Below are 17,869 nucleotides of genomic sequence, written 5' to 3' on the forward strand. Positions count from 1 at the left end.
TGCCTCGTGGGAACCCACCTACACTTCAGATGTATGTCAGCTGCTTCTTCCTCCCCTAAGGTGGGGAGGAAGAAGCAGCAGCCGAGATACACCCCAGACATCATGATATATCAGCATATTGCGGTATTTAGCTGTTGATACATCATGATGTTGAAAACCAGATAGTACCCAGCCCTAGTGTGGGGAGCCTTTGGCCTTCCAGATGTCACTGAACTACAGCTTCTGTCAGCCCATTGGCCATGCTTCCTGGGGCTGATGGGAGTTGTAGTTCAGTAACATCCATACCTGCCAAGTCCGGGATCGGCAGCCCGCGACACCGGAAGTTGCGTAGACGCAACTTCCGGTGGCGCTTTGCCCTTCTATGGGCACCAGAAAATGGCAGCGCCAGCACCAGAGTCGCTTCTACGCATGACCGGAAACGCGTAAAAGCGACTTCTGGCACCGGCGCCGCCATTTTCTGATGCCCATAGAAGGGCAAAGCGGCACCAGAAAAATGGCCGCCGGCAGAAGTGGATTTAAGGGAGAATAACGGGATAATAACCTATACGGGAGACCGCCGGGAAACGGTAGGAAAAAATGGGGTTTCCCGGCGAAAATGGGATACTTGGCAGCTGTCAGCATAGTGTCAACAAGTGAACACGCCCAGCTGACTGATTTGGGACGGTGGCCCAGAATTGGGGAATGCATAGGAGGAGCAGAGTGCCCAGTTTAGAGAGATAGCAGGAAACCAAGGGCGTACCCAGCGCGGGGCAGGGGGGGCCGCTGCCCCCTCTAGAAGCAAAAAATAAGCGTGGCAAAAGCGGCTCCCCGTCCTCCTCCCCGCTCCCTCCCTGGCTGTCTCTCCGGCAAAGCCTCTCAAAGGGGAGGAGTTGTGAGCGGGAGCCGGTTCCCTGCGTCGGCAAGGGGGCTATCGGCTCCTTGCCTTAGCCGTCCCAGCTGCCACGCCCTGCCTACTGCACCCAGCCAATAGGGCTGGCTCGGGGGCGGGGCCTAGTTGCATTCAAACAGCCGCGGCAGCCCTGAGCCATCCTTCCTTATTGCCTCCAGTCCTCCTTCGCTCAGCTGACTACCTTGGGCTTTGAGCCGGCAGCACCTCGCCGCTCGCCCCTTTCGGCTTTTCCTGGCTTGTCCACAGAAGCGGAATAGGTTCCTTCTCCCTGGGAGTGGTAACGTTCGGGGATCAGGGCTTGTACCTGCGGGGGTGTGTGTGTCTTGTTTCGGAGGCTTTTTTCTTTGCTGATTACTTCCTAATTGGGCATATTTCTGCCTTTTAACTGCTTTACAGTTTAGCAAAGGCTTTTGGTGGGGAGGGGTGCATCTGGGAGCGTGGCTGAGCGTTTTTCCCTTCCTGCATCTGGGAGCGTTTTCCCCCTTCCTGCTGCTGCTTGGCTCCTCCCCCCTTACTCCTCACTCCCCGTCTTTGCCTCTGTTGGGATTAATAGGGGTGTCCTTGTGATCAAGAGCTATGCTGAAGCTTACATAGGAAGCCTATGGAGATCAGATTGGGGTCTCAGTTACCTATTCCTAGCCCAAGAATTCCATTTGTCTTAAACATCAGCAATAGTCTCTGGCCTGTTTCTATGACTGTGAAATAGGGATGTGGTTAACTTCTTCATTTTAAAAACAAACACCTTTGAGAGAAAACTACTCCCCTTCTGTTGTGCTGTAAGTGCTGAATAAAATTCAGTCATTGGGCAATGTTGCTGGTACACAGTGGATATTAACCACTATGAAATCACTTTTTTCCAATCAGACTGCAAACTTTAAATTGTAGAATCATAGAATTGTAGAGTTGGAAGGGACCCTGAATATCATCTAGTCCAACCCCTTGCAATGCAGGAATCTCAACATGTGGTTGCCCACCCGATTTGAAACCTTAATGGGCCCTGCTTAGCTCTGCAAATGTGCTAGCAGTTTTATTGCTGCACCGCTAGGTAGATGACTCAGCTAGAGTTTTAGTTGATTCATTAGCAAAGGCCAATTTTTAATCGTTAATGCTGCAACTTTGGGGCAGGGTTGGTCTTTTCAGGTGTGTTGGAAGGGGGGTTAAAAACAGAATTATTATTATTATTATTATTATTATTATTATTAGCTCAATCGGTAGAGCATGAGACTCTTAATCTCAGGGTTGTGGGTTCTGTTGGAGATTCATTCCCCGTGTCTACAGTCATGGGATTGTTGTCTGTCACATGGCGGTGTATGGTTTATTCCAGGGGTCCCCAGACTTACCGGCGTTTGGGCAGGTTCCCACCGCGCCGATCGCGCGGCGGGCCGGAGGGCGGGGGAGCGCGCGCCTGTGCGGGCCGGCGGGCGGGGGAGTGCATGCGCACGGGCACTTACTGGCGCGGCGGCGCGCTTCCCGGGTGGAAAAAGCGCCGAAAATCCGTTGTGCGCATGCGTATGGGCCTCCCCCGACCCGGAAGTGCACCAGAAATGACCTCTTCCAGGTCGGGAGAGGCCCATACGCATGCACACAAAAGATTTTCGGCGCTTTTTTCCCGACCCGGAAGAGCGCTGCCGTGCTGCGCGCCGTAAGAGCGGGCGGCGGCGGCGGGCGGCGGGGGTCGCCGCGGGCCGGATTGGCAGGCCAATTGGGCCGCATCCGGCCCCCGGGCCGTAGTCTGGGGACCCCTGGTTTATTCCATAGAGTGGGAAGTGACGGAGACAGGATGTTTGTGTTACTGTGTTCCGTAGCTTGTCCTTTGTTCTTTCTCTTTGCTGTCTGATGCTAGAGAGAGAGGGAGCCATGTTGCAGTGCTCCGTGTGTGTGCTTATATGCAAATAAAGTAGATTAGCCAAATGCTGAGCTGCTGAGGTCTGTTATGCAAAGTGCGAACACTCTGCAGATCCCTAAGTGTGCTGATGTCTGTTGGCATCAGTCGCTGTGATGTTCGGGCAGAAGAAAGCTTTTGAAGCTCCCGAACGATCGACCAGGAGGGAGAGATCATGCCAGTCGGGCATGTGTCTCTGCCAGGGTCCTACAAGAGAGTAGGACGATCCTAGAAGGTTCAAGCCCTATGTTGGGCAAAGGATTCCTGCATTGCAGGGAGATGGACTAGATGACCCTTGTGGTACCGTCCAACTCTATGATTCTATGAATAATCCTTCATCCAAGGATCATATTGTGGTTTACAATATTGAAACACAAAAAAGCACAACATAGTAACAAACAAAAACAATACTCCTCACACAGTTTAAATTCAGTTAATTAGCCAAAGGCCTGGGAGAAGAGGATGTATTTGCCTTTTGCCTAAAGATAAAGATGGTTTTGTTTCGACTACGCCACACCAACACGGCTACCTACCTGTAACTAGCAGCCATAAGGTTACAGTCAAACCAACAGTTAAGATCAGAATGGAAATGCTTCAAATAATATATGGATAAACACTTTTCACAAAAGAATGTGTTGATATGCATAGATTAAGATTGTAGAGACTATAATAAAAAGGATGTTAGGAAGGGGACATAAAAGATAACCAATATAAGAAATGCAATGTTAATGTCTAATTTAATTTATAATAGAAATTGGGATGGGGTGGAGGGGAGTCATGGGTGGGTGAAGGGTGTTATGTATGTAATGTTAAGTTCTGGTTTATATATGTTTCTATTTTGTTGTATTTTCTTTATTTGTACTCTTCTGTATTTTTGTTAAATAAAAATATAATAATAATAATAATAATAATAATAATAATAATAATAATAAAGCATATATGAGCTCGTTGCTTCAACAACTACCAATTAATTGTGGGGTTATCTTGACCAGTGTTCAAAACTCCCATTGTTCTAGGCGCATTTTGTGACAGGGAATTTCATTAGGGCGAGCAGTTTCTTAGCTCTGGGCGCAGTACTGTGCCTAAAATTTCAGATTAAAGCTGCAGAAGTTAAAAACTTGCAGCTTCTGGGAAACCCAGCCAGATGGGCGAGGTATAAATAATAATTTGTTGTTGTTGTTGCTGCTGTTGTTATTCTGTAACATAGATGAAAACAGATGAATAAATGAATAAGTAGAGATAAATGGGATATGCAGGGAAATATGTAAATAAATTTAAGGAACCACATAAAGAGAGGGAGGGAAGTCGAGGTTTGAAATGTGAGAATTATAGTAGAAATGTTTATTTGTTATAAATGAAAATTATAAATATTTCTTTTTTAAAAAAACAAAAAACCCTGCAGTCAAAGGAAAAGAGGACCTTTTCCTGCCTCCCCACTTCCAGCTACTCTGAAGACTGGAGAAGAGACTCTCAAGAATATTAGGGCAGTGGGCAGGGGAAGGACTAGACCATGTGAAAAATGAGCATGATATTTTAGCTGCAGTTCATTCATTTTCAGCTTTGTATTCTTGTTATAAAAAAACGTGCCTAGACATTCCGTTGTGCCCATAACCTAGGTTTAAGGTGCCATTTAGCTCCTAGCTTTCATAACTCAGTTTCTAACACTGATCTTGACTACCAAGATGGCGTTTGCAAAGCTTCTGAAACAGTTCAACTTTGGTTCAACACACTCTACCACCAACACAGCTTAGGACCAGGACACCTGAAAGTTTGTCTCACCCCCATCAATTACGGTGGTTTGAAGGTGAGGGCCTCCTGCAGATACCATCTTAAAGAGTTGGTCTGTTTCACACAATACAAGAATTGGGACTTTGGAACTTTCATTTGAAATTTTAGACAGATGCTCTCTCTGTTGTCTTTTTGGTACCTATGGAAGACCTATCATTTCCAGCAAGCCTTTTAAATTGAGATCTTTCACAGCTTGCATCTGTATTGGGATTGTTTTTAAGATTTTTGTTTTTTATTGTTTTATTGCTTGTTTGCCATCCTGAGCTCTTTTGGGAGGAAGGGTGGGATATAAATTCAAAAAAAACAAACAAACAAATGCTGCCACATCTCCACCTGCTGTCCAGGTGTTAATCTAGCATATGAACGATATTAAGAAAATTGGATGACATGAGGTAAAAAAGTTTAATCACTTGATATGGAATGACCCAGGTAAATCCCCCAAAAGAGGCATTCTGGGGGTGTGGTGGGGGCAGGATGGTTCAGGAGACTTACCCCTATTCCAAATCCCATTCAGCTCAGTCATGTGACCTCTCAACCCAGTGGTACTTACACTAGCAAAAAGGGTAGTGTTGAATCAAACTTCCCTGGGGATCCTGGAGGGCAGTCACTTAGACTTGGATTGTCCGTCCCACTGCCAGGTCAAGGAAGGTCCAAATCACAGGTCCTCTCTAGGAAAGGGGCCACCCTACTCTCTCCAGACTGGCCTTGCCTCGTGACAGGGAGATTTGTGTCCTAGGGGACTCTGAGCAAGTTTTCCCCATAAATCAAATTATTTTAAAGGGTCATTTGCCCACTACCAGACTTGAGTGAGCTCAGCTGGCAATAGCCCTGCTTCTGTATGGAGTTTGGATTTACACCAAAATTTGCACCAAAGGCAGGACCGATGCCAACATATCTGGATATTTTGGATGTTGTTTGCATTTGAACTGGAAGCAGGTGCCAGTTTTATATCATAGTGTAAGGTTTGAACCCACAGGCTTCTGCAGTATAGGTAAAGGTAAAGGGACCCCTGACCGTTAGGTCCAGTCGCGGAAGACTCTGGGGTTGCGGCGCTCATCTCGCTTTACTGGCTGAGGGAGCCGGCGTACAGCTTCCAGGTCATGTGGCCAGCGTGACTAAGCCGCAGCGCACGGAAATGCCATTTACCTTCCCGTCGGAGCGGTACCTATTTCTCTACTGGCACTTTGACGTGCTTTCGAACTGCTAGGTGGGCAGGAACTGGGACCAAACAACGGGAGCTCACCCCGTCGCGGGGATTCGAACCACCAACCTTCTGATCGGCAAGCCCTAGGCTCTGTGGTTTAGACCACAGCGCCACCCGCATCCCAGTATAGTTGGGAGCTTCCAAATGGCTCCCCTTCTTTTGCCAAGGGCAGACTTTCCCAGCCGGTCAACCTTCAGATGTTGCTGGACTACAATTCCCAGGAGTCCCAGCCAGCTGGAGTCCAACAGCATCTGGAGGGCACCACATTTACTATCCTAAGTGTGGACAGTACTGAGCTAGGTGGACCTGTGGGCTGACAATGAATAAGGCAGTTTCCTGTGTTTTTGTATTTCACATTATATTTCATTCCAGCTGGGAAAAGGTGTGGGAAGGTGTTGTACCCACACATCTCTTGGTATGATAGGGCACCCACTTAAGTAGCCAGCGGTCGGAGTAGAGCAGTAAGGAGAGTTTTGTAATGATGATTTATTACTTGAACCTTCCTTCACTTAAATGCAGATATGGCGCCAAAGTTATGGAGAAAATCCTCCATATGGCCGAAGGGATTGACATTGGCAAGATGCCATCATTTGAATTAGTGCCTGATCCCAAGGCTACCAAAAGGCCATATTCCCTGCTGGACAACTCTCCATCTCGCAGTGAGTACTTCCATTTCCCTCCATTTGCAGCAGAGTTGGTTCTTTAGTGATGATTATTGTATGTCACAGTAATAGGCAATGTCATGCATGAAAATATAAAGGGTTGTATCTAATGTTCTGTATCCTCTTCTGCTAGTAGACAGGTGAGTTTTAATGCTATGCAACGTAGGAATCCAATGCAACAGTTGCACTAGCACGGTGGTCTTCAACCAGTCCAGACCCAAGACCAGGGCCGTCTTAAGCATGTCGGGTGCCGTGTTGCGGAGATCGCTCCGGCGCCCCCGCCCCGTTACTTGCCGCGGCTGGTGGGCGGGCGCAGCACGCAGCGCCCCGCACCACCCAGCCTACCCCTAGAGCCGGCCCTGCCCAAGACCCACCTCTGACTCCCAACCAGAAACCTGGGACCCACTCTCAGATTTTCACTTTGATTTATACTTAATCATGCTAGCATCTCACCACGCACCGCACACTGAGGTGTAGGCATACGATTCTTTTTACACATTGATCAAACTTTTGAACCTTATATCCTCTGTCTGATTTCTGGCTTTTTTCTCTTCAGTGAAGCCTGTGGTTGATGCTGAGCAAGACAGCAAGTCTTCACCACCAATTATGTTTGTGCTTTGTTGCCAAAAAAGCCTTTGCCACTTTCTTTTTTTGCATAACTTTCACCACATCCTTCCTCTCTCTGTCACCTGCTGGTGCCCTTTTCTCTGTCTACCTTCTTACACTTTTTGTCCTCCATCACCTGTCTTGTTGTTGTTGTTGTTGCTGTTGTTAATTAAATTTCTATACCATCTGTGAGGGACAGAAGCTACAGGCAGGTCCCTCCCATCTTAAGTACCAGCTCATCGCCCAGCCCTCTCCCGCAAGCCAGAGTACATGGAGGAGTTGCCACCAGCACCCCGGCACGTTTTTCCCCCATCGGCATGGACATGTGGGGCAGCAGTAGTGAGTGAGGCAGAACTCACCGCCCTGACGGCAGGGGATGAGTTCGCCACACGCATCTTCCGAGACCTGCAAGGGGGGAGGGGGCAAGCGAAGGACTTTGAGGAACGAAGGGGGTTACTCTTTTACAAGGGAGCCCTGTACCTGCCCACCACCCAGCTCAGAGGTAAGGTCCTCAAGCAGATGCATGACAACCCGACAGCCGGCCACTTTGGTAGGGACAAAACCGCGCACTTAGTCATGAGACACTTTTGGTGGCCAGGGGTAAGGGAGGACATTCAGGACTATGTGAGAGGCTGTGATACCTGCCAGAGGGCCAAGGTGGTTAGAGCAGCGCCGGCAGGGTTGCTGGAACCCCTGCCCACCCCCCACAAGCCGTGGGAGGTCCTCTCCATGGACTTCATCACCGACCTGCCTTCCTCCAGGGGCAAGACGGCAGTGTTGGTGGTGGTGGACCTCTTTACCAAGATGTGCCACTTCATACCCTGTGCGAGGGCTGTCTCAGCGGAAGAGACGGCCAAACTATTCGTAGACCACGTTTTTCGGTTGCACGGATTGCCCTTGAGGGTTATATCAAATAGGGGGCGCCAATTTGTTTCCAGGTTCTGGCGCAGACTCATGAACCTCCTACAGGTGGAGGTCAGCCTTTCCACGGCAAGACACCCGCAGACCAACGGACAGGCGGAGCCGGCCAACGCTATTCTTCAGCAGTACCTGAGGTGTTATGTCAGCCAGCGACAAACAGACTGGGTAGATCGCCTGCCACTGGCGGAGTTCGCCTACAACAATGCAGTGCACGTCTCCACAGGGGTGTCGCCCTTCAAGGCCAACTACGGGCGGGACCTCAGATCGTTCCCGGGGAGGGAATGGGAGGAGGAGGAGGAGGAGGGTCCCGCAGCAGAGGATTGGGCGGAGGAACTGGAGACGGTGCATCAGCAACTCAGAGAACACTTGGAAAGGGCCATGGCGGCGTACAAGGAGGGGGCGGATCGCCATCGGAGACCCGGGGAGGTCATCAGGGTGGGCGACAGGGTGTGGCTGTCCTCAGAGGGGCTTCCAACCAGGGGGAGGTGCAAGAAGTTAGCGCCCAGACGTCTGGGACCCTTTAAGGTCACGCAGCAGGTCAATCGGTAGCTTTCAGGCTGGAGTTACCGGAATCCATGAGGGTACACCCAGTATTCCATAGGTCGTTGCTGTCGCCCTATAAGGAAAGCACCAGGTTCACCGACAGCAACCAGCCCACAGAGGGTGGGGAGGAACGGGGAGGCACGCAGCAACTCAATGTGGCCACGGAAATTCTGGATTCCAGGTGGGGGGAGAGAGGGCTGGAGTATCTCCTGGCGTGGGAAGACACAATGCCGTCCCAAAATGAGTGGGTGCCGGCTACGGAGATACAGGAGGAATTCTTAGTGGAAGAGTTCCATGCTCTCTTCCCTAACAAGCCCAAGCCCTGGCACAGGGACAGGGAAGGGGAGGGGGAGGGACCCTCAGGAGGGGAATCCGAGAGCAGCTCCCCATGGAGATGGGAAGCGGGTTTTGAGGAACCAGAAGAGGAGGTATGGTTTTACCAGGAGGCTGGAGCGTCAGAGTCAGTAGAGGACTGGGGACAGATTTTCACCCCCACCAGCTCTGACGCCACGGACTTTTGGGGCTTTCCGTCCTCCCAGGGAGAAGGGGGGCATTCCCCGGATTGGGGGGAAATTTTCACCCCCACCAGCTCCGATGCCACGGACTTTATTGGTTTCCAGTCGTCCCCGGCACTCTCTGAGCCCTCAGGAAGGGGGGGAGGGGAGCCTGGAGGGGGGTGGATGTGAGGGACAGAAGCTACAGGCAGGTCCCTCCCATCTTAAGTACCAGCTCGTCTCCCAGCGCTAGTGCTAGTGGGGAGGGAGATATCTCCAGCGGCGACTCAGGAAGTGGTGACCGAGGCTCAGGCAAGGTAGCGGAGCCCATGCCTAGTGTGGGAAGGGAAGTGGGAGGCAAGGGAAGAAGGCCGATTCCCGCCGACCCCGGAATTGCGCAGGAAACGACGGGGGCGGAGATTCAGTATCCCTAGATTACTTTGCTGGAAGAAAGCGCGCGAACCTCCATTCGGAGGTTCTGACCCCTAACTGACAACATGTACATAGCACTGTTCTGCACTGTAAATAATCAGCACTAAATAAAAGCATGAAAAGACAACGCTCTGAGGAGTCGTTACTCTAGAGTAGCCGCTACCGCGCCTGTGACACCACCCTTCATCAGAAGATCACAGGGTGGTTTACAATATGCAGTAGTTTTAGTTCCAAAACAAAATGTGCTCTCTTTTTCTTTTAGTTTACAAAGTCTTGCCACGTTACAAATCTTTTAAAAAAGAAACTAAATAAAACTGATTTTCATTCCAAATCAACACAGAAATGTTAAAGTTGCAGTCCTGTGTGTGCTTACGTGAGAGTAAGTCCCATTAAAATAAATGGACCTTCCTCCATAGGATTTGAGTATTCATTTAATTTAGATTAACTAAGGGTCTCCGCCGCTGGGAAGCTAAGTCTACTCTCCATTTCCTAGTTGTTTTCCTTTTTCTGCCCTCTCATTGTGTTAACTTACTTGAAATCAAATGTACAGAAAATAAAGCTGAAAAAGTTTTACAACCTTCAGAACCCAATATAGGGAGCAATTGTTTGCTGCTGTCCTAAGCCCACTTAATTTGGAGTAAGTCCTATTCACATTAATGGATCTTACTTCTGAGTAAGTGTTATGGGCAGGCAGCAAGCAGCCCTGAGCAACAGACTGGAGTGAACAAAATGGCTGCCTGGCTTGCCTAGTCAGTGTGTAACCAAGCATTAAACTGCAGTCAAACCCATTTAAAGGGCTGGTTTTGACTTATAAAGTCTTAAAAGACTCAGGACTTCCGATAGCTCAAGAACTGCCTCTCCCCATATGAACCTACCCAGACCCTGCAATCTTAGGCCTTTCTTCGTGTGCCTTATCCACAAGGGGTCCAGAGGGTGGGAACATACATATACATTGCAGCATATATAAAAACATACTAAAACATCAAACATTAAAAACTTCCCAATACAGGGCTGCCTTCAGATGTCTTCTAAAAGTTAATGTAGTTCTTTATTTCGTTGACATCTAAAGAGAGGGTGTTCCACAGGGAGGGTGCCACTATCGAGAAGGCCCTCTGCCTGGTTCCCTGTAACTTCGCTTCTTGCAATGAGGGAACCAGCAGAAGACCCTTGGAGGAGGACCTCAGTGTCCAGGTTGAACAATGGGGGTGGAGGCACTCCTTCAGGTATACTGGGCCAAGGTTGTTTACTGTAAATGAGTTTAGGATCTCATTTACAGGTGAATCTCGGAAAATTAGAATATCGTCGAAAAGTGCATTTATTTCAGTAATGCAACTTATTATTTTTTCTTTTTCTTTTAATTTTGACAAATGCTTTCTTTTGGAAATTCCACAGTAATCAAACAAATAGTTACAGTAATCTGAAGAAGTGTGCATGCACACGAAAGCTCATACCAAAATATAAACTTAGTTGGTCTTTAAGGTGCTACTGAAGGAATTTTTTTATTTTTATTTTTTTATTTTGCTTCGACACAGACCAACACGGCTACCTACCTGTAACTATCACTATGACATTTCATTAATTACATTCCCTTTATAATTGACCCGCCTAACGACAAATAATGACAATGACAACAAATCAAGGCTTGACATATCTTGCTTTGCATGTCATGCATCTATCTCATAGATTGGTTTCACCTTTTAAGTGGCATTACTGAAATAAATGCACTTTTTGACGATATTCTAATTTTCCGAGTTTCACTTGTACACTTCTGCAAATTTTTGTTCAATTTTGTGAACAAGTTTTCTATCTGCAGTCATGCTTGTAATGGATGTGACATGATTTGCACTTAGGTGTTTTGTTGATGCTTTATTAAAAATATCAATTAAGTAAGTGTAATTTTTTTCATACAGCAGGATTGATAAAATTTTCAATGTGAACTGTTTGCAAAGGAAATGATTTCTAATAGTTTAAAAAATGCTTGTGTTTCCTATAACGGATGTGACACTGTTATGTACCGGATATGACAAGCAATATACCAGTTTTCACCTATTATTTATTACTCAAGCCATCAATATTAATTGTAATACAAGAGATAAGTTAACATTAAACAAAAACTGAGTAAAAGTTGCATTAAACACTAACAAAAATATGAACCATAAAATATTGTCTCATGTAAGCTAACGAGTGAGGAAATTTTGTATTATTTCAAAATCATTTATCTTAAACTTATAACTACATTTATTTTAAACTTAGTGTGAATGGAAGCAGTTCTTCTGATGGCCTTGGATCATCATTTGATGAACTACCATCTTCAGAAGGGTCACTGTACATATGTTCATTAGTCCTAGATGTCTCATAAAGTGTGATGCTAACTTGTAGCACCTCAGCATTTGCTGTTTTGATAACCAGTATATGATTTTCATCGTAAGGTTGAAAGTGGTGGGATGTTTGGATGCCAGTCACATTGGTGACATTATTCCACCTCTCATCAATAAATTGTGTGTCTGACTTCACTTTCTTTTGAGTAACGAACAAGATGTGCTTCTGTCAACTTTAACTTTTAGAAATACTGTAAAGGGGAAAATGAACATTGGGGTAAAAAAACAATGTTACAAGTCCTCATGCCTGCAGAGAAAAGCTATATTTCACCCATGTTTTTAATTTTTTTCTATTAATAATTATCTTTTAACTTCTTGCATTGCATAGGTGCTGAACCTCTGAGGAAGCAGCCTCCGAAATTCTGGGTCAGGCCTCGTTTTGAACCCATACACTTTGTAGCTAGCAACACTCAAGATGGAGGAATGGAGCCACCTTCAGAGAACCAAGTGCAGGTGGCCAGTGAGAACATCACAACCCAGCAAATGCAAAACTATGCCGATCGGGTTTTCAGCAGCTTCAACATGCAGGATGGGGACACTCATTGTTCCAGTTCAGTGAGTTTAGGTTATGGAAGTAGCCAGGCTGGCCAGACACAAGCCAAAGTGGTTTCCAAAAACAAAGACTCTTCTGGTAGTGGTGTTGCAGCGGTTTCGGTGGGGGCTTCTCTTCTCCAGGCCACCTCTGAAATGTTTCCCAAGTCAGTTCTAACAGCCAAGCAGTGTTTCATTAACAAACTTGTAATGGCAGTCCACAAGAGTCTTGCTAGCTTTGATGCTAGCAGTGGGACAGACAAAATTAACTACACTTACCTCTTGACACGGTCCATACAGGCTTGCAAGACAAACCCTGAGTATACTTATTCTCCCTTGAAAGATCTTTCCCCTGGGGATCTTCCCAAAAACAAGAAGCTCCTAAAAGATGGCTTTGCTTGTGAGGTGAGGTGCCAGAATGTGTATCTGACCACAGGGTATGCTGGCAGCAAAAACGGATCCAGGGACCGAGCAACGGAACTAGCAGTGATGCTGCTGCAAAAGCCCGTGGAGGTTAAAGTTGCCCAGCGGAAGTTCAAGAACACCACCCAGAATGATTTAGTGCTGTGCGAGAGTGGCACATCTCCCCTTGAATTTCCGCCAGCCCTCAAGCAGCTAGATGACTTTATTGCTGCAATGAAAGAATGCACACCTGGACAGCCAACCACCAACGCACAGCAGGGTCCCAGTTTGGCCAAACATTGGACTAACTTTGTTCTCACAGAAAATGCCAGTGATGCCATTGGGATTCTGAACAATTCAGCTTCCTTTAACAAAATGACCATTGAATACAAATATGTCCTGATGCCAAACCGCTTGTGGCACTGCAGTGTCTATCTGCAGGACCACTTTTTAGCTGAAGGGTATGGCACAAAGAAAACCAGCAAGCATGCTGCGGCAGACGAGGCACTGAAAATTCTCCAGAAGACCCAGTCCAATGCTGGGGTCACCAAAGCAGTCCATGTTCAGAAAGTTGGTGATGCTGCCCGAGATTCTGCCAAGAAGAAGGATCTGAAGGACCTTGTCGTGTATGAGAACTCCATGAACCCTGTATGCACCCTGAACGACACAGCTCAATTCAACAAGATGACTGTGGAGTACGTCTTTGAAAGGATGACAGGGATGCGGTGGAAGTGCAAGGTAATGCTGGAAAATGAATTAATAGCTGAATCGATTGGAGTAAAGAAGACTGTCAAGCATGTTGCAGCCGAAGAGGCTGTCAAAATCCTGAAGAAAACCCAGCCAACAGTTGTCAACAACCTGAAAAAAGGCACTATTGAAGATGTAATCTCAAGGAATGAGATCTGTGGGCGATCAGCAGAAGAAGCGTTGAAGCAGCAGATCAAGGAAGATAACATTGGGAATCAGATTTTAAGGAAAATGGGCTGGACGGGTGGCGGCTTGGGCAAAAGTGGAGAAGGGATCCGGGAGCCGATCGCTGTGAAGGAACAGTTCAAAAGAGAAGGGCTTGGTCTGGACATTGAAAGGGAGTTGAAAATCACGAAGAAAGATATTGAACAGATCATCCAGAATTATGCCTTCTCAGACAGTAAAATTGATCTGACTTTCTCGACAGAATTGACCAATGATGAACGCAAACAGATACATCAGATAGCCCAAAAATATGGTCTTAAGAGCAAATCCCATGGCCAGGGTCGTGATAGATACCTGGTGGTTAGCCGAAAGAGGCGCAAAGAAGAATTGCTAGACCAGCTAAAGCAAGATGGCCAAGTCGGACATTATGAACTCATTATGCCACAGGAGAAATAAGGTCTGAGGGTCATCCATTTCTTCTGAGGATGTCCAAACTGAGGCTGAATTCTCCATTAAACACAGCGAAGGCTGCATATTATGTGAAACATGATTAAAAACTATTTTACTTGCTTATTTAGTTTTTAAACTTTATTTTAAAAAATTGAACTTTTAATATCATAGTCCTTTCCAAATATATGTAGTGCAATCTGGATAACTTTAGTACAGTTTACCTGCTTTATGAAATTTCTTGGAAATGGCTTGTGGTAATGGCAGAAAATCAAGTCAGAAGGAAAGTTCACACACCATTTAAAAACAAAACCATGAGTACTTCCGGTTGATCGCTACTCACAAACAGATGTGTCTCCTCCGCTCTCCCGCACTGGGGGAGAACGCGTCCGATAGCGGAGCTAGGAAGGGGGAGACCAAAGCTACGGGAACCCCGAAGTCTTGGGAGGGGACCCCGAGACAAAATGGAATTGCTGTGGTGCAGAGAATAGGACCCTTGAATGGCAGGGAGAGGGATAACTTCTCGGCTGCTAGATCCAGTGATCCTCCGTTGCTGAGAAGCCCAAGTCCGTGGGTATGTAAGCGGCTTTACTTCTGACAGACTTAAGCATACCTAACTGATTAGCCTACACAATCAATGAATTTGCTACCTAGTGATTAATAAATGAATTTATGCAGTACAATGTGCTTAGAAAAAATGAAGGCTTTTCAGAATTTTTTTAAATTTGACAATGAGCTACAGTGGAACGATTTGAGATGAAGGACGTCTACTCCATTAAAAAACCCAAATTATTTGTGCCTTATTATACTGATGCTATGAACACTTTATGAATTTATATAAATATTAGTGGTGTGAGACGCAGAGAGGAACAAACTGAGACAAAAAGAGATAAAGAAAGAGACGTTCCCAACGGGGGGGAAAAGAGACCAGCAAGAAGCAGAGCGACTCCGCGGAACATACTGTATATAATTTCGTTTCATTTGTATTTATCCTCGGTGGCTGACTAGGAAAAAAGGGGACAAAGCAACTAAGAAGAGGGGGTAAAGTCAGGATTCCACCCACCAGGCAACAAAAAATAAGAAGCTGTTTGCAGCCTGTGGTGGTTGCACAAAGACACACTGAGGGCTGAGTGGTGGAGCGGCTTACAAAGCCGGAATTTGCCAAACATCTACCCACCCCCTTGAGGGTTACTGTGCAAGGCAGTCCCTATTCCCAGTTTCCTCTTGTTGTTGGTTGCTGTGAAGTTTAGGTTGGATTGATTGTGTTTTTGCTGACTCATGCAGTCCGACATCTTTTTTGCATCACGAAAAGGAAATGAACTGGATCAAGAGACACTGAAAGCTTAAATTGAAAATGTAGACAAGTGAGTGATTTCCCAAGGGCGACATCTATCAACGAACAAAAATCTGCACCTCACCGACAAGACATCTAAGACTGAGCTTATTTGAAGAGTGACATCCAGTGGCTGCTCAAGAGTACTACACTGTGCTTTTTCAAATTGAACATGCTCCTCTGCTGTCTCTCTATTACGCTTACATACTCCTCACTCTCAACCACATTCCCCATTTGCCCCCATTACCTCTTTCTCAGCTTATTCTATTTATTAGAATTCCCCTTTTCCTTTCCCCCTCCATCTTCTCTTTCTCTCTTTTTCTTTCTTTCCTCCTCCTCCTCCTCCTCCTGCTTCTCCTTCTTCCTATTCCTTTTGTGTGTGTGTGTGTGTGTGTGTGTGTGTGAGAGAGAGAGAGAGAGAGAGAGTGGGTGTTCCCTACTGAGTGTGTGTTATTCTATATATTTGAATGAAGTCATCTTATGGAGTTATTAAAATGTATTTAATCGAAGCCTAGAATTGATACTAATGTTTAGGTTAAGAGAGAATCAGTGATTGTAAGATTGAAATTAATTTGAATCAATTATTAGAGAGGGTTGATGGTGTGCTTTTTATTGAAAAATGGTGGAAATCAATTGAAACCCAGGGTGTAATCAATTTTAAGATTAATTAGTGAATCAATAATTAAGAATAGGGGCAATCTATTTTGAATCATTAGGGAAAATGAATAGTAGTGAATAATAAAAAGCCCTCACATCCTGGCCTTTCAGCAGTTTCAGCATCTCAAATTAGGAGAAGTTCTGCCAATGATCTGGACTCGACACTAGATATTAGAGAATTAATTTTAGGCTTAAGATATTCAAGATTTTAAAAACAATGTAAATGAGAATGCAAAAATGACAGAAGAAAAACTTGTCTCGATGGGGGTCAACAATTTGATTTAAAAAAACCCTCTGAATTAACCAAAACAGTGCAGGACCTTAAGGGAAAAACACAAAATTTAGATGAAGCTCACACACACACAAAAAAAACCAGAATGAAAACAGGGAGGTAAAAAGGGAATGTGATAAAAGAAAGAAAGAACCAGCGGACTTGAGGGCAATCCAGGAAGCAACTTTGGATTCCATAGCAATGCTGCAGATGCAGAGGAGATTTAGAGACTTACCGGAGAATGCAGAGGAAATAATTGAACAAAAAATTCCTAAAGAACTAGCAGCATAATTAGAACTGGAGGAATCAGAAGTAATACCAGAAATAGAAAAAGCCTTTAGAGTCAAGTCAAGTGTAGCCAAAGTGAACAACTGGCTGGCAGATTATTTAGTTTCCTTTAATTCTATGGACTTTAGAAATAAAGTTATTCAAACTAGTAACAAGAAGAAACTAAATATTGAAGGAAACGACATTATCATTCACAAAATTATCACAAATTGATTGATAAAAAAGAGACAATTATAAACCTCTAGCTGAGGCCTTGAAAGCAAAGGCAGTGGACTATAGATGGGAGTACCCCGAAGGCATCTTCTTTTTCTTCAAAGGTAAATGAAGAAAGTGCCTGTCTGCACTAGAAGCAGACAAGTTATGGAGGAAGTATTGGAGAGAGCTTGGAGGAAAGAGACAACTCGGGGTGGGGTGGGGGAGCCAGAGGAATCGGAGTCAACGGCCACAGCAAATGGAAGCTAATCTGGGAATCCAACTCAGAAATTAAGTAAAAGTGTTTCTGCTGTATATTGAGAAATTTTGGTCGTGTTGACATTTTCTTTTTAAATTGCTGTATTATTGTTTGGAAATAAAGTATGGATCTTAACATTATTACTTAGAACGTGAATGTCCTAAATGAAAAATCAAAGAGGAGTAAGGTAGAACATATTTTGGTAAAGCAAACATATGATTTAATTTGCCTCCAAGAGACTCATGTTGTGAAAAAACATAAAAGAGTATCAATAAAAGATTAGGACTAGATTTTATTTCATGAGATAAGGAAAAGAAGAGAGGGGTGGTGATCTATGTAAGACCGCAGTTTGAACCTAAACTGCTTTATAATGATGAAGAAGGTAGAATAGTGATTGTTGAGGTAAAGATCAAAACTGAAAAATAATTGGAATATATGCACCAAACGAAAGGAAAGTGGAATTTTATCAATCTCTGGAAGAAAAGCACTAGAATACCTTGGGGACAAAATCATTTTACTAGGTGACTTCAATGGAGTAATCAATCTGGCCATGGACAGAACAGCAAAGAAAAAAACATCGAGACAATATAAACTCCCAACCGCCTTCTTTCATTTAATAGACCTCCTGAATTTGAATGATACCTGGAGGTTTAAACATCCAATAGAGAAAGAGTTTACGCATTACTCGGATTCCCAGAAATCAGCCAAAAGAATAAACGCGGTCTGGGCTTCTAAAGAATTATTGTGTAATATTATAAAAGTTGAAATCCACCCAAGA

The 17,869-nt window shown here is 45.3% G+C and overlaps 1 protein-coding gene across 1 annotated transcript in view; it reads left to right on the plus strand.

Annotated features, from left to right (window-relative positions):
- The window catches only part of LOC118084334 (NF-kappa-B-repressing factor-like), a 34,293-nt gene extending 17,062 nt beyond the window's left edge, over nucleotides 1-17,231 (plus strand). The window contains exons 2-3 of the mRNA XM_035113757.2: nucleotides 6,283-6,422; nucleotides 12,128-17,231. Coding sequence (XP_034969648.1) covers nucleotides 6,283-6,422; nucleotides 12,128-14,100 — 2,113 coding nt within the window. The 3' untranslated portion in view covers nucleotides 14,101-17,231. The remainder of the gene's footprint in view (nucleotides 1-6,282; nucleotides 6,423-12,127) is intronic.
- Nucleotides 17,232-17,869: the final 638 nt, after the last annotated feature.

Source organism: Zootoca vivipara, chromosome W (assembly GCF_963506605.1).
Source record: "Zootoca vivipara chromosome W, rZooViv1.1, whole genome shotgun sequence".
In the NCBI taxonomy this organism is placed as follows: Eukaryota; Metazoa; Chordata; class Lepidosauria; order Squamata; family Lacertidae; genus Zootoca; species Zootoca vivipara.